This window comes from Neopsephotus bourkii, unplaced genomic scaffold, assembly GCF_033783945.1.
Source record: "Neopsephotus bourkii isolate Nb327-2 ecotype Australia unplaced genomic scaffold, CSIRO-AGI_Nbou_v1 NB_991, whole genome shotgun sequence".
Lineage (NCBI taxonomy): Eukaryota > Metazoa > Chordata > Aves > Psittaciformes > Psittacidae > Neopsephotus > Neopsephotus bourkii.
This window is the reverse complement of record NW_026901483.1, coordinates 72,776-89,455: the sequence shown is the minus strand read 5'-3', so window position 1 is coordinate 89,455 and position 16,680 is coordinate 72,776. Positions and strand designations below refer to the sequence as shown.

Sequence of the window (16,680 nt, the reverse complement as noted above, 5' to 3'; positions counted from 1 at the left end):
TACCAGTAGTTCTCACAGTCTCCAATTCCTAAAGTAAGCGTTCCTCCACGTCTCTTAAGAGACAAGCAATAAAAACTGCAGCATATTACTCATCATCCTAGGTTCATCAGCTATTTTAAGCATTAAAGATTAGCTTGTAGCATAAAAAAAAATAACTGAACTTTTGGGCTATTGAAAAGACTATTTCCTTCATCCTGTACATGTGTAGTCTTAGGAAGCCTGTAAAACTCATAGTCAATCCATAAGGAAGCTGAAGTGGAGCCTCCCTTCCATAGGGTGCCAGTTATGCTGGGCAGAGCAGCCTGATCAAAGCTACAATCCTGTTTTTTCTCCTCTGTGCTCACTTTGTACAAGACAGTTTTGACTGCAGTAAGAGACCTACAGAATTTTTGCAGAGTGTCATTAATTAAAGATTGGGAAAAGAGACTTCTTGTCGTGCATGCTTACAGAAGTAGAGTGAAATGTAATTCTCTTTCCCTGTCTCTCTAAGCAATCCTATAATTTACTCACATCTTAATAATCACGATGGCAACTTCAAAATCAGTTTTAGCACTCCGTAGCGAGAAATGTGGATTTAATTACTTGGGGGGGTTAAAATGTTTAGTTCACTGATCTACCAAGGCCAAGATTACTGTATCAAGGGAACAGTCATACCATTCATGGGAATTAAGCGTCTACATACGATTGAGAATTTGCAGGTTATTTATACTTTATTAGAGACATTAGACTCTAGTGTGTTTTATGGGTATGGTTGGGACCAACCACTGCAAGCCGTGACAGGAAGAAAAATTGATACAGATAGTGGTAACAAAGAAGAAGTTAGAATAAAGGCATATCAGAGTTTAGGTTAAATTTGGAAACAACTAATATTGTCATAAATATGCTTGAATGTAGAGTGGCTGTTTCTGTAGTTAATGAACAATCTAGTTTGTGCATGCTTGAGTGACTGACAGTTGCGGAACAGCAAACTCTGTATGACAACCATGCATAGCTTCAGCAATAAACAAACATTTTCTTGATGCCTGCTGCCTGAACTAATGAGCCATTTAGTTGGGATAAATCAGGTTATTGAATGGATGTTTCAGGCAGCTAATAGGCCCGATCCTGGTGCTGATTCTCATTCAACCTGGTCCTCAACTAGAATTAAATTCTCTATCTACTGAGTGAATAATGGAATGAATAATGAGATTTCACATGAGAAGTCACTGCAGGATAAAAAGACTACGTAACTTAAAAAAAATCATCTTTGTGAATACAAAATATTTCCTGCTTGGTTTTGGAGGAAGAAATATTCGATCAGACAATCTGAGACTAGACCCTGAGGTAATGAGAAACTCCAAAATTCTAATGCTTATTCTTCCTGATTTTATTTTTGCCTTCAGTGTTTCTACCTGGGAAAAGAAAACCACACAGTTTGAGGGTTTGCCAAGATGGCTGTATTTCCAAAAGTACTTTGATGAAGTCAAGAGTTGGAAAATTTGCTTACAGAAAAAGTATTTCTAAAAGTGGCATCTTTAAATTGATCTTTGCATGCATCTTTCTGAACTGTTATTGCTGAAAACACTGTAAATGATCTGCAGTATTGTGAATTATTTCATAAAACATAGAAATCCAAATATATTTAGTACAAATGGTTTTAAAATTCCATTTAGTCTTGTCACTGAGCGTTTCAGAATGAATTTTGACAATTCTAATTGATGAGACCTAGTTTAACAAAATATAGAGAAATTCTGTAATCAGGCCACAGGATGTTCTGTTAATTATGATGGTGTGCATTTCTATTTGTTTCTAGTGTAGAGGATCTACTGGTAAAATGAATGCCCATTTTGTGGTCTGTTATGCAGAAAATGTTTAATCCTGTGTTTGATTTACTTTGTTAAATCTTCTTTATTGAATGTGCTTATTCATCCATGCAGAATTGGGTATGCTGCTTTCTGTTAATATGACACTGCAATTGAATAGCTAAAGAGAAAAACATGTTAAGACATTTTCTCAAGGTCCATGAAATTCTCATAAAAAATATTCATACTTACGCATTTTCTCTCTGTATTTGCTGATATTAGAACTGTAAAGTACAGAGATACGTGTTTGTGTTTTATGGGACTGACAAACCTTGCAACTAAAGATTCTGAATAATCATTTTTGTCAAATAAATAGTACTAAGAAGAATTTCTGGTCCAGTGGGTAACGACTGTCATCACAAAATAGGATTGCACTGATTGCATCTTGTGAATGAAGCTAACAGAACTTGTAGAACCAAACTGCAGCATTTTGTGGTGGGATTAAATACTGAGGCACTTGAGAAACAGCGAGATGCTGGTAATGAAATAGCTCTGTTCCAGTGCAGTCCTACAGTTATGCTAACCAATAACAAAAGGTCTTCACAATGAAATTCTATTTTCAGGAGTATGCCCTCCCTCAGTAAGAAAAGGATGTGCAAAGAGAATTTGTTTTATGTGATCGAACCAATATAGTGATCCTTTGTTCCTCAACTCCAGACATTTCATGTAAGGGTGATCCAGCACTTTAAGAATGATGGAGCTAAATTTCTGTTGTTACACATTAAAAAGCAGAAGTGACAGTTCCATTCACAGACTTGCACTATGGAAGCTGCAGAAAAGGATATTTTTTATTACTTCTTTTTAATCTGTCTGGGGCAGTTGAAAGCATAAGGCACATAAGATTTGACCTTGCTTCTTTTCTATCTTAATCCATAACTACTAATTTTCTCTGTTATATATTTCTTAGCATGGTAATCAAGTACTGATGTTTAAGTCTATGTATTTTTTGTTCTTGCGTTGTTTGATGTTTCCTGCTAGACTCTTCTGCACTGTACTCAGCTCTAGGCTTGCAGCACCGCAGGGGTAAGGTGGTCTCTGGTTTCCATCAGTTGCCTTATACTGCTTGCACTATTCTTTTGCTATGGGAACAAGGAGCTTGTAATAAGGTGTTAACAGGCTGCTAGCTGCTTTATTGTTACTATTGATTTAAGGTGTTAAGACTTTAATATAATCATACACAATGAACAGTATTAAGAGATTAGTTTAAAGCTGTACCAGCCATTAAATTAAACATAAAAAGCAACACTTTCTAGAACTTTTCCCTGGCACAGGTATCCTGTGCTCGGTTATTTTGCTGGCATCACTGCATCTGGCTTTTTCAAACATGGCTTTTTAATCTTGTTTATCCTGCACTCAGACTGATGATACAGAAAGGGCATCCTTGGAATGGTGGATTCTGGTTTTCACTCTTCATTTCTTCGTAAGGCGAAGGAAAAGGAAGACCTAAGTGTTACTTAAGGCTTCAGAGGAAAACTAGGAGTTAATGTCAGTTGATCGGCTGAGAAAAATAGAGGTTTTTGAATGCAGAGAACAATGTACAGTCCGACATAAGGCTGTTAACTAACAAGCAAGAACATGAGACTAATGATTAGAAATAACGACCTAACACACTTTATTTCAACCCCCGCTGCCCAGCCTCCCACACGGTTTAAGTACGCCTCCACCCGCACTGCACCTCCCGGCAGCCCCCGCGGCAGCGCCCGGAAGCTTTTGTGCCCCCCATTTCCGGCAGCGCCGGCCACATGACATTGTTCCTCCCAAGATGGCGGACAACTTGCCCTCGGAGTTTGATGTGGTGGTGATAGGGACCGGTAGGATACGGGGCGGGTTGCGTCGGGGCTTTTGTTGAGCGGGACATGCCTGCGGGTGGCAGTGGCGGAGGGCCTGGGCGGTCAGGTGGTGTCAAGGTGCTGGCGCTCGAGAGGGGCAGCGGGAAAGCGGGAGGCAGAGCTGGCAGCTGAGGGCAGGGGCGGCAGCGTCGTCTGGGGAGGGCGGGCCGGGAGGGGGTTAGGCTGCGTGTGGCTGCCGAGAGTGCCTGCGAGCACCGCGCTGCGCCAGTGCCCCGGGCACTCGCAGGCCGCTGCTGAGGATTAAGTGTCAAGATTTGCTCACAAATCGAGGTGTCCCGGAATTTTGTGTGATGCTGGCTTTCACTGGGTGGGGTTCTCGCTGAACCCCGGCCCCATGAACCGGGGGCACACCTGCTGCTCCAGCCCACCTGATATAAGGCCCTTGTTCGGTTTTTCATAAAGCCGTGTCTGACTCTGCCACCGTTGTCAGCCCTTTTTCCTGAAACACCTTCCTTATGGTCGTGATTACTTTTTGCACTGAAAATAGTTCTGAAGAGCTAAACTTCACGGTGGTGCAAAATGTATGGTATATGCTGACTACCTTTTTCTTCTTATTATTATTGTATCCTATAGTACAATAGACTTTCCCTATCTCTGTGCCTGCTTATGAATAACCCAGATTTTTTTTTGTTTCTTGAATTTTCCTCATTAAAGTGTATTTTTTAGTATATGAACAAATATGAGATTGAATGACAGCACGTATCAGAGACTTAACTGAACTTTCAGGAGCTGTCTGTAGTTTCTGTATGCTGTACAAGTGCATCCTATTTCCTGTTCAGGTGAATAATGGTGGAGATCTTGAATGTCTCACTGAAACATACCACAGCACTGTGACTACAAGACAGATTTAAGAATATTTGTTCAGAATTAAGATACTTGCTGCTTGTGTAGCATAATCTTTAAGTATGGAAATAGATTTCTGTTTTGTAGAACACAGTGACAATGTCATGGTTTGAACTGATCTTGTTAAGTACACACACACACCACCACCACCCCCCGCTCGAATTCAGCATTGAGCTTTAGTCTTAAAATGTTCAAAATACATCAGTGTTTATAGGTCCCAGATTTAGACTTGGATTTCATTTGCATTTATGAAGAACTCCCATGGTCAGCTCAGAGCTGGTTGGAGGACCAGAAGTGAAGACACTTGAAAACATTACTGTTTTCCATGTGAAATCAGAAGCTTTGGTTTTGGAGTTTACTAAGCTGTCAAATTGTGGTCTTCAGGTTTCAGATTACTTCCCTAGAGGTATGGGATAAAATGAGTGATTTTCTTAATGTATTTGCTGTTTTCAGTGTTTACCAGAAAAAAGTGATCCCCTTACAGTGTAGGTATAATTTCTCAAAGGATTTCTCATTTACTTCTGAAGTTTGTGAGAGATTATTAAAACATACTATCTCTGTTGTAGATTGTAACTCTACTAAAAATGCAAAATTAAAGTTTTTGAGCATCTTAAGAGATCATCACTCTGTTGTATGGAGTGGAAACCCTGGTAATGAGTCTGACATTTTCGTACATGTTTAGATTTGTGACTAATCTGAGCATTTGAGAACAGTAAATAATAAAAGCTGAAGTGTCAAAAGGGCAAACTACTAAAAATTGTAAAATTTCTCTGATTTTTTGAGGATAATTCATTCTGTACTGCCATGAGAAAAACAGTGATGTGGAAAATTAAATGAAACTCAAAAGTTTATAAAAACAACATTAATGTTAAGCTATTTAGCTGTTCTAGCTACTAAGGAAACTAGAAGGTGAAAACAGTAGAATTAGCTATTGTAGCTACTGAGGAGGATAGTGAAGGTCTTACCTCTTTAGAAGAGCTGACTAGAACTTAGATAAGTAAGACTTCATCTTTTAATGGTTCCAGTGCTGCCAGTCTTTTCTTCTGGAGCTTTTGTAACTAATCCACTCACTCTGACAGCCCTGGCGCTGAGGAGAGCACAGGCCAAGGGAGCTGCCCTGGTAGTGGCAGCTGACTCGTGTGCTGCCTTTCACAACCCATGGTGTGTTGTGCTTGTTGGGTGTGTGTGTAAGTAGTATCAGGCAGCTCACTGTGGAGGAGTGGTGGTTGGTGGTGGGATGTCAGATGGAAGAGACTGTGTATGCTGAGGCAATCTAAGTACACTCTTAGAAGAATTTGCCTGGAACTGGCAGTTCACCAACAGACTGAACTGTCTGTCCCAGTGAAAGCTGGTCATGCAGGAGCCATTGAATATGATCTTCCCTGCTTTGGAATGAGCTTGTAATATTAGGGTTTTGATGTTGGGGGAAAGAGATTCTTTGAGTTAATTTTTCCCTCTGAAATACTGCTTTATTTTGGTGATGGTGGTGTGAATTTGCACTGAAGGTTGTGAGTTTGCCCACCTGTAGAGATGACTGCAATAGCCAATGTCAAGATTTTACTGAGAACATATGCAAATGGTGCCTAACAATGCTGACTGCTTTTTTAAAATCTGTATTAAATTACTCAGAATGGAAGATTATTTGAAGTAAAACTTTCATCAGTCTTCTGGGATGGTACTCCTCGGACAGTATTTTAGCCTTGTCTTCAAATCTCTTGTTTTCTGATCTATAACCAGTGCTGAGTATACCTATGGATATTTAATTATATTGTAATAACTAGAATATTTGTGTTAATGATATTTTTAACTGCATAGTAGTAATTGCATTCTTTTCTGCATGTGTGGACTTTTTCTGGTTTTATAGTTGGTGCATCTGTTAATTTTGGTAATTAGATTGAGTGGTAACATTAGATTCGAATTTGTTTTTATTTCAGGCTCATTTAACTATGTCCCTGTAGTAAGCTTGATGAAAATGGAACCTCACACTAAATTTTAGTCATCAGTGCTCCATTTAATGCTTAGGTTCAATTACTTCATCAATATTTCTAAGGGAAAAGTGAATTCACTTATTGAAAAACCTACTTTTCCTTCACCCACATTAAATATTTTCTTGCATGGGCAAGTTGAGAACAATATGGACATGTAGGAGAAAAGTATCTAGTACTGGTGGGTTCAGCAGAAGTTTCACTACTATCATGGAATTTAAACCCATAATTCTAAAGAAAAACTAGATAATCATGTGATGTAAAACTGGTGGGCATAGCTTGAGATATTGATGGCAACACAGTAGGAGAATTAAACCTGTTCGGACATTGTTCTTTTGTTGTACCCCTTTTTTGTTGCAGAATTGAAGTCACTCCCGTCCCTCCACCCCCCAGCCTCTCATACCCCTGCTTTCCTGCTTTTTAATTAGCACTATGGTCAAGTTACCTTCTAGCCAAACAGGAATGGATCGACTGGGTGATTCTTTGCCAAAGTAGATATTATGCAATACCATCAGTCCTCAAAGTATTTCTGATATTACGGAAGGTTTTTGAAAAGTGGTACCCAGTCATTTTTATTTGTGTAAAGCCTGTAGGATCTAGATTTGGAGGGCTGATGTAACTGCTTGCTTGAGGAATTAAAGGTTGGCATTAATCATGTCCATTTAAATGAGTTCATTACTGATAAGCTTTTGTGGGCTCAACTTTTATATCAGTGCAAGTATTAAAATGGTAGTACATTTATAGCAAGAGGGTATGTTATGAGTTCTATGATAAATATTTATCTCAAAAAACAGGCATCTATTTGAGAGTGACATCAAGAGCTAGGAGTCAGTGACAGAGGTTTTGTCTTTAGGCAGTTTTAAAGTAGGAAAATTCATAGGCAAAACTTTCAGCAAAGTTGGATTTCTAGCAGAAAGCACTATAAGTGCTTTCTGCTGGATTTTTAGCATGGCTGTGCATATTGGTAAGTGGTGTAAATTAGCATGCAGGATTATCCTTACCTTGAGTTTCTTAAATTGATTGGATTATATACAGTTTTAACTTCTTAAACTCGTCTCTGATACTCCAGAAGGCCTGTGTTAACGGTTGGTGAAGTTGTCAAAGAAAGGCTATGGCTCTTTAAAAGGTGGTTGTATTCAAAGGTTTGTCTGCTAGTAATTCTAATTTTTTTCTAAAAAGGAGTTATTCTTTATAAAAGCAGTCACAGTAAATTTTCTAGTTCTGTGCAATTTTCTTTCCATTCTGGTTTTCAGTGGTTATAAATAACACATGAAATGACTTTCAAGGTAGAAAGCAGGAATCCATTTTGAAATATTCTATAAAATAAAGGGTGATTTATGGTTTAATATGATTTTGGCTGAAAGCACTTGGGCTTTGCCAGGTCATCAAAGTCCTGTCAGGAGAATCTATTATTTATTGTTCGATATGCTGGGAGTGGTGTAAGTACTTTATGTTTATCTTATGTAAGTACAGTGTTAGGAAAAATCACTTTGAAATACTAATACAATTTTTAAAATATACCATGAAAAACTAACATAATATTATAGATGTGAATTAGGAACTTAGCCTTGAAGACTGATCTAAAAAAAAAAAAAAAAAAAAGAAAAGTTAATAGTTTCTAATGTTTTTATTCTTACAGGATATGTTTAGAATGTGCCTAAAATGTTTGCTGATCTGTCTTGTGTGCTGATACATTGGTTACATTAAACAGGATTCCTCACCCTGAAGTAATCCACTTTCAGTTGTAGTTCAAAAAATGGTCTGCCAAATTGGGTGCTAGTGTTTTAATCTGATACCCTGAATCGGTGTCTTGGACATTAGATAAGTGAAATGCTCAGATGCAGCAGAACTTTGATGGGCAAAGACAATGTGACTGATCCAGTGATGCAGTTTCTATATAAATGTTTAAGAAGTTAAAATGCTGTTGTCTAAATCTCACGTATGTTCATTTTTCCGGTATCTTTGATGTAAATTTTCCTGGGCTGTTATGACTTGAAGCCAGATTCAGAAAGTGTATTTTCTTAACTGGTTGGGAGGGTGGGGGGGTATTATGATTATTTTTTCTTCCTCTTCAGAGAGCACTGCTTGGTTTGGACATGATTTTTAGTAACAAGTGAAATTTTTATTTGGAGCATAAGTACCTGCTTGTGTTCATTTTCTAAATATTTGCAGCAGCTGTGAGATTTGGGGTCTTTCATTGCCATGTTCCTCTGATGGTGTACAGATAACTGTATGGAATTACTAATGTAGAAGAAGAATGTTTTTACTTGTGGCTCCCTCCTTGACCAGTTGCAATTTTTTACCTGCCTTAGTGGGTTGTCATTTCTGTACCACTACTGTAGTCTGTAATGCAGAACCATTTTCTGATACTGTTCTGCAATATGAGCCTATAATAAAATGAATCAAACTGATTTTAATTGGCTAGCTTTAATTTTAAATATTATATACAATAAGTATTTCAATTTTGTTTGCAATTAGATTATAAAATGCCTTTTAAGTTCTATGTATACCAAAAGCATACTGTGAAGGTGATGTGGTGAGCTTCTCCAGAGCCAGTTACTCTTGTCTTCTTAGAAGTTTGAATACAAACAATTTATTGCAGTTGGTCAGCTCTCTGACTCCAGAAGATTGTTTTGAAATTGTCTTATGTTCCAGCATTTTTAATATATTTCCCTTCAACATTTTATTTCATGAAAACAACACTTGTGATTTATTTAGTAGATACAGTGAAGCATATTAAACATTTAAACCTTTTCAAGATGAATCCTGTGTAATTCAGTAAAAGTTTATCAGCTGATGACTGGGAAATAGTTTCCAGTGATCAGCTCAGGAACCAAGATGCTTTCACATGTATGAAGCTATTTAGTTTATAAATTGTTTGGGGCAGTGAATATGTCCATTTAAAGTCACTTGAAGAGGTGGGGCATCACTGTAGCATTATGCATAGCTGCTAATCAGAAGAGACACAATGTGCAAGCTTGAAATTAGTTTTTGATTATTCACAGGTGAAATAACTTTCATTATTTTGTAAACCCTTTAAAATCAGTTGGCTTTTAAAGCTGAAGAGGTTTCCTAGCTTAGTAGTTTTGTCTAATTTTGCTGTGTTGAAGCTAGAAGTGGGATTGGTATCTTGATAACTGTATATAATGTGTAGATACTTCCTCTATGCCTTGCTTATTTACATCTAAGACATTATTCTTGAAAATGACAGTATGGCTGATTTTGCTTCATAGGGAAGGTCCAAAAATTCATGTAGTGGAGATTGTCTTGATCCAAGGCTGCTTGAAACAACCAGATGTAGACTTCAAGGTCAGCTTGCAGCAGCCACTTCTGTGAGATTTATTGAGATTAATCTGCTTCTTGTATATCCAGGAAGGCTCCAATAGAGAGAGTGCTTAGGCAGCTGGCAGTGAAAGCTGGTGCTACCAAAAGTGGGACTGTATTTTTCATCATGAGATTGTCATGAAACTGGTGTTCATACTGTCTGTTTGCTGGGTTACTTCATTCTGATGCTGCAACTGATTCTGATGCAGTCCCAGAATCTCTTGCAGCAGGTGTCTGTCTGTAAGTTACACATAAAAGTTTGTAGGCCTAATGTCAGTTTATATGTGCTGGAGTTAGCCATGTCTGCATGTTTGCTTCTCTAAGCAGAGCCAGCTTGTTACAGTTTGATCTGCTTGCCAAGTTTTTTCAGTACCTTCCCAACAGGTTGCAAGAAGTCCGGAGAAGGGCAGGTATGTACTTACAAGTACTTACAAGTCAGTACTCTTCCTGGACCAACCTTAGAAAGACCTAGTTGGTTCACTTTGACTTTGCACTTGTATTTCAGTGTGGCAGTGTCATGTGTTTGTAGGAATGCACATCTTTTCTGGGTAGGTGCCAAGAAGTACCTATGAAATTCTACCTATTAGAACATGTTAGTGACCAAGATATCAGTAATGAGCAAAATCTCAATTTTTATGCGTATTTTTCTATCTGTCTGCAAATGTGATGTCCTGCTTCACTGAAATTTTAAATCAGTGTTTCCTTGAAAAGCCCAGAGAGACTAATTGACTTAATACCACATCTGGTAAATGGAGGTTAGTCAGTGGAGAACGAAGGCAATGGCTTTAAGGAATGATGATAAGATTTCAACTGGTACTGATCAGGCCTCCTTCATGAAGGAAAACTCTTTGTCTTTGTTTTTCCTGGTAAGGAAAATTAGGTGCAAGACAACATAATGCAAATGCTTCATGTGTAAGTATTCTCAAGGGGGAATATGAAAGGGCTAGAAAGCTCAGAAAGTGTTTATACTTCTTGATAACATGCACTGCTATTTCTGATCTGATTCTGCCTCAAGTGCTTCAGAGTCAGCATATTAAATTGATAGAAGGATTGTATGGACTCCTTATTCCTCTACATAAATCCCTCTTATGCTGCCAGATGTTTATATATAGCATACTGAAATCTAGGTCTGTTGCTGCTTTCTTGTGTTTGGGGCATGGGATTCCTATTTAGACTTCTAATTGCCTGCCAATCTAGAAATTGTCTGGATTTGGAATCTTAATTTGAGAAAACATTCTTTTGGAGTGGCATTTTTCATTTCTGGTACAGTAAGATGGGATGCATGCTGTGTTTCACATTAACATGCATGATAGCTTAGCATGAAAGTACTGGTTACTATTGATTATATTGGAGGGCAGATATCTTGATAATTCAGTAATTTGATTATCGATTTTGATAGTACTATAATCTTAGATACTTATTTATTTTTAAATAGTCTAAAAGGAAATGTACATTTTCATTTAGATCTTGCTGTTCTTTGATCCAAATTATCGGATCCAGATAGTTCAAACCCATGAAGTGTTATCAGTGACACAGGTTACAACCTGTGCTTAGTCCTTCATCCCTTAAGCTGGCAGAACAAGAAGCTGACTGTCCCCCAAGAAGGATGAGTGGCAGAAAGTGTTAGAATAATCCTTCTTAGAGATAACTAGCATTATTTACTCATTAAGCATAAGTGAAACTTCAGAATCATCACTAGGGTTATAACCTTTCCCCCGGGATTCTGTAATAAATCATTATCTTTGAACCAAGCTGTGAGAGAGTTTTGGAGTCTACACTGGCCCATAGCAAGGGTCTGAACACAATTCAAGATTTTATTATAATCCATCTTAGAGTTTTTGAAAAGTCAAAGTTCTGAATAGGGAACTGCTTCCAAATAGGAACAATTTATAAAAACAATATATTTCTCTTACTGAATAATCTGAAGGGATCCTATTTTGCACAACTGTGTGAGCATCCTGTAGAAGATAGTTCAGCTTCACATGATGTCATTAAATAAATCCTTACAGTTTCTCTAAGTAGGCTTTTCCAAGTTAGTTATTTTTTCTTGGCTAAAGAGGGACTCTCTATAACTATATTATAATAGTTTGCCAGAGCCTTCTTTCTTGGAAAGGGCTACTATAAAGTAACCATCATGTAGTCCAGATCACATGTAGGAGTAACTTGCATTTGAAAAAGCTACCTATTTTCAGTGTGCTTTTATGTCTGTTGGAGAAAAAAAGTCGGGAACTAGAGCCAAGGCACAGTCTTATTTCTTTGGTTTACTGGGGTTTTGTCATGTAAGAATAAATGGTGTCTTACTTCATCAGGTTGTTACAAGAGCCCCTCCAAAAGCTAAAATGCATAGGCCTTGCCTTCCTACACTTTCTCATTCTGTTGTTGCCAGCGGGTACTTGAGGGGACCACAGTATCTTATAAGCAAAGGGTTGGTGAAGAAAATTGATGCCAGCTTTCAAGAGCAAGGAAGCTAATTCAGGGAACAATTTCACCCAAGGTTAATGGAAGAACAGACCTCCAACACAGTATCAATTGGATCAAGCTTAAAGCAATCAGTTATGCCCTAGTAGCTATAACTTCAGTCCTGGTCAGCCAGGCAGCACTGGGGATGTTTTACAACACTTTCTCAGTGGCTTTTATCAATAAGGAAGGAGAAAAAGTTTCTCAATTCCATTTCTGAAGTAATATTCTTTGTGCCCAAATGAGGGAAAGAAAGCCTTTTTCAGGAACTACAAACAAAATAGGAGCTGTAGATTCTATTCCAGATAGTTTGTAGGAGAGCAATGAAACGTGAATGCTTTCAGATGACAGCGGAACATGGAGTTGCGTTCACAGAATAAGGCTGTGTGCATCCAGGACCTTATGACAACCTGAAGCTTGTGCTGCCATTGCAGACTTTCTCCTTGTCTCCTTGTTCAGCATGGTCTGTGTTTTGAGTTCTTTAAAAAATTCAGCTCTGAAGACTGTTGGCCTTTCTGGGCTGTGAGACAAGTGTCCCAAGGACTGATGCCATTTTTCAATCCCTCTTCTTACATCCAAAGAATAATTCCATAATAAGCCTTCATTTGCTTTGGAAGTTTGGCAATGCGAAACCATTGTAACTTTTTCTGTGTTAGCAATTCAGAAAGGGATTTTCTTCTTTTAATCCATTAAAATAGGGTGTTTAACCCGGAAATTTTGCAGGGAAGTTGTAACTATTTCCCTGGAAATTTCCTCATGTCTGTGTTAACCCTCCTTGTCTATTGATACAAATGTTTTACTTTTGGACTGTCAACACCACCATGAAACTAGTCTGCTGAAACCTTCCCATGTAGTTGATGTGAGAGGAGGTCAGAAATGGCTGAAGATGAGGATAAGCAGGTTGAACCTCTTAATTTTGGTCGTTGTGTTTTGCCTTTGCTGGCTTAAAGAATTTGAAGCTGTGGTTTTGTGTATCAAAGTCCATCTGGGTGTTTTCTAGACTGCACTTCAGGTTCTAGAATTACTAAAGACTAGCTCAAACATTTGAAGTTATTTTTCCCCATCTTTGAGTGTTAAATTGTACTTAATATCTCCTGAATGTCTAACGGCTTGTTACTTGAGGTAACTGATACCTTACAAGGAGCAAATAGTTGTCCAGTAACCTCTAATGTACTGCATTATGTGTTTCAAATGAATCATCAGATGGCAACAGACATTTCATGTGTTTGTGAGGGCAGTATTCTTTTTGAAGAAACAGACAACTTCAGGCCTGAAATTCTCATGCAGATGATGTTTGGCTCAAATCTAGATAGAGAAGTTTGTGCCCTACCACACCTGCTTTTTCTGCTCTCAGTTCTGCCTCTCCTCAGTTGTAGTGGCACAGCTGCTTCTGGTGCTGTGCTGTAAATCAGATCAGCGGAACACTCCTTTCACTTTGTTTAATCTCATCCCTTAATTGAATATGCAGCCTAAGTGTCTGCTAATACCTAGTCCCTTAGATTTTAATCGCTTTTACTGATTTACCTGCTTAAACAGCCAGTAGATAATTTAAAAAGAGATTTCAGCAAAGCTAGTGCCATACAGCTTTTTAGAGACTGAGTTATACTGCTTTTTCTGAATCTATTAAGAAATCCAAGTCATCTAACTTCATGTAAAAATCTGGTGAGTGGGAGTAGGAACTAGAGAACAGCCTCATTTAATGACTTTCCAATTGTGTTCATGTGCCATTCCAAGTGGGTTTTGCTGGTAGAGAAATATCATTGGACTTTTGGTGTTTGGCTTTTGGTTTGTTTGCTTGTTTTTTGGAGTTTCTTTGGGGGTTTTGGTTGATTGGTTGTTTTGTTTGTTTTTGTTTGTACTATTGATCTTCTGAGTGTAGTAAAAACATACTGAGTTGACAAGAGTAATTGTGTGATGTGAGACATTGATAGGGTTACCACGTTAAGGACAGCTGTTTCACATGTGTTCTGTCCCTAACACCACCCTTGAATGTGAAATGAAAGTACACCTGCACTGTCAGTTTAGTTTTAATGTTTACACTCAGGTCTTGGTCTGCATACAGTATTGAGTGTGCTCCTGGGCAGTCGTTTGGAGCAAAGCAGTTAGTTTACTCGGAAGCCAAGCCCCGATGGAGTTGTGAGGTCTGTTCACACTGGAGATGTTTGCCAACAGATGTTATGGAGGATATGGTGCTGTGCTGGATTCTGCCGTCTGCTGTAAGCAATTGTTTAATGCCATCCTAAGAGGCTGATGCCTTCATGCTCTCTGATGCATCCTTGGACAGCATAGCAGGGTATGCAGCACTTTACCATAAATTTCCTTATTTTAAAACACAGTTTTAATGGATTGTTGCTCAGTCTTCACATTACATCAGCCACTTTGAAGTGACCAAAAATAAAACAGAAATGACCTCAGATAATGCTTATCTGTATCAGGAGGGATACAGTTACAGAGCATCCCATTACAATTTGGGTATCATTGTGCCGGCGGGTGCACAATCTGTTTATGATAGCAAGGTGTCTGGAGAAGATGCTGGTGACAAGCTTTAACTCAGAGCTAGTCCTGTTTGCAAGTGAGATGCACCATACAATTATTTAACATGAAACAGCGTTTCATTGTTTTTACAGCATGAGAGTATCAGTGACTCATATTATAAACTTTATTTTATTTAAATCGCCTGTTTCTGACCAACTTCTAACTCTGCTTAAATTTTTAATATATCTTGGCATACTGAGTTCTAAAAATTGCATGTGTCCTTTCAGGTTTGCCTGAATCTATTATTGCAGCGGCATGTGCTAGAAGTGGCCAGAGAGTTCTTCATGTTGATTCGTAAGTTACTCCAACAGTTTTCCTTTTTAGGAATTAAACTGTCTAGAAGTATATCTGTGTCTATGTCAGCATGCCCTTAGGGAGCTGTGTTTTGCACTCATCTGGCATCAAGTAATCTTAGCTTCTGTCTCTACCTTATTTTTGGGGTGTTATAGCCATCAGTAGAACAGCAATTTTTGCATGCTGGCTCAGTAATTTGAAACATAAATGATGTGGTCAAGGGTGCTGTTGATGGCACCTTCTTCCATTCAGACAGGAACGGTTGCAGGTTTAGTGTCCTCTGTTAGCATTCTTCATAATAATTAACCCATTCTGTTTTTGTCAGAATTGTTACCAGAACCATTATCATTTCATGACAAAATGTTTTATTCTGTTTTTGTCAGAATTGTTACCAGAACCATTATCATTTCATGACAAAATGTTTTATTAGTATCTCATTTGTATTAGATTGCTAACCAGAATATTGAACCATTTATTTTAGAATAAACAGATATGGAATGAATAAAACAGTCACATTTGGATTTAAAGCTTGATGCATATGTTACCAGTAGACTACTTAGATTTTGTCAAATGAACACTTATGTTTCAGTTTTTCACATTCATTGCTTACCAAAGTCTGTAATAGCCACTGGAACTTTGATTTCTTTTTGTGCTGATTTTGGCTTGGATAGAGTTAATTTTCTTCATAGTAGCTGGTGTAGGGCTGTGTTTTGGATCTGTGCTGGAAGCTGTTGATCATACATGGGTGTTTTAATTACTGCTGAGCAGCGCTTACACAAACACAAGGCCATTTCTGCTCCTCACACCCCACCAGTGAGGAGGCTGGGGATGCATAAGGAGTTGGGAGGGGACACAGCTTATCCCGGCTGACCCCAGGGATATCCCACATCACAGGATGTCATGCTCAGCATGGTAAGCTGGGGGAGAGGAAGGGGTCGATATTTGGAGTAATGGTGTTTGTCTTCCCAAGTAACCATAATGTGTGATGGAGCCCTGCTGTCTTGGGGGTGGCAACATCTGCCTGCGATGGGAAGTGGTGAATGAATTCCTTGTTTGGTTTTGTGCAGCTTTTGCTTTACCTATTGATGTATCTTTATCTCAACCTACATGGGCTGATGAGTAAGTGGCTGGTGCTTAATTGTTGGCTGAGGTTAAACCGCAACACTTCTATCCATGCTTGTTTTTAGCTACAATGAAGAGCCTTTCATAAATCTCAAAGGAGGAGGCAATTAGAACTGCGAAATACAGATTTTGTTTATTACTGTTTTCACTTAAATACGCTCATTTACATTCACACATGCTTTTGTTTTTATGATGAAAATTAAGGTTTCTTCTTTAGATTCCTTTCTCTTGTGAAGTTACTTTCCAGCTCTAGTGCATGCTAAGGTCAGGGGAAGGTGTTTTTAACCAAGGTGTCCTTCACCCATATTAATAGTTGCTGTTTTAATTGATGCATGTGGTCATTGAATCATGGTCTAAAATATATATCTTGGGGAAAAAAAAGGAGAAATGTTTATGCTGCACAACCCCTTCCCCATAAATAGTGAATTT

At 38.3% G+C, this 16,680-nt stretch overlaps 1 protein-coding gene and 1 long non-coding RNA gene across 2 annotated transcripts in view; both read left to right on the top strand.

The window, feature by feature from the left end:
* Window positions 1–3,563: 3,563 nt before the first annotated feature.
* The window catches only part of LOC133215595 (rab proteins geranylgeranyltransferase component A 2-like), a 66,096-nt gene continuing 52,979 nt past the window's right edge, over window positions 3,564–16,680 (top strand). The window contains exons 1-2 of the mRNA XM_061359673.1: window positions 3,564–3,652; window positions 15,063–15,129. Of these exons, the coding sequence (XP_061215657.1) occupies window positions 3,604–3,652; window positions 15,063–15,129 (116 nt within the window). The 5' untranslated portion in view covers window positions 3,564–3,603. The remainder of the gene's footprint in view (window positions 3,653–15,062; window positions 15,130–16,680) is intronic.
* Window positions 15,136–16,639, top strand: LOC133215597 (uncharacterized). The gene is made up of 2 exons (XR_009726415.1): window positions 15,136–15,501; window positions 15,560–16,639. It is a non-coding gene; the product is annotated as an uncharacterized LOC133215597 (long non-coding RNA).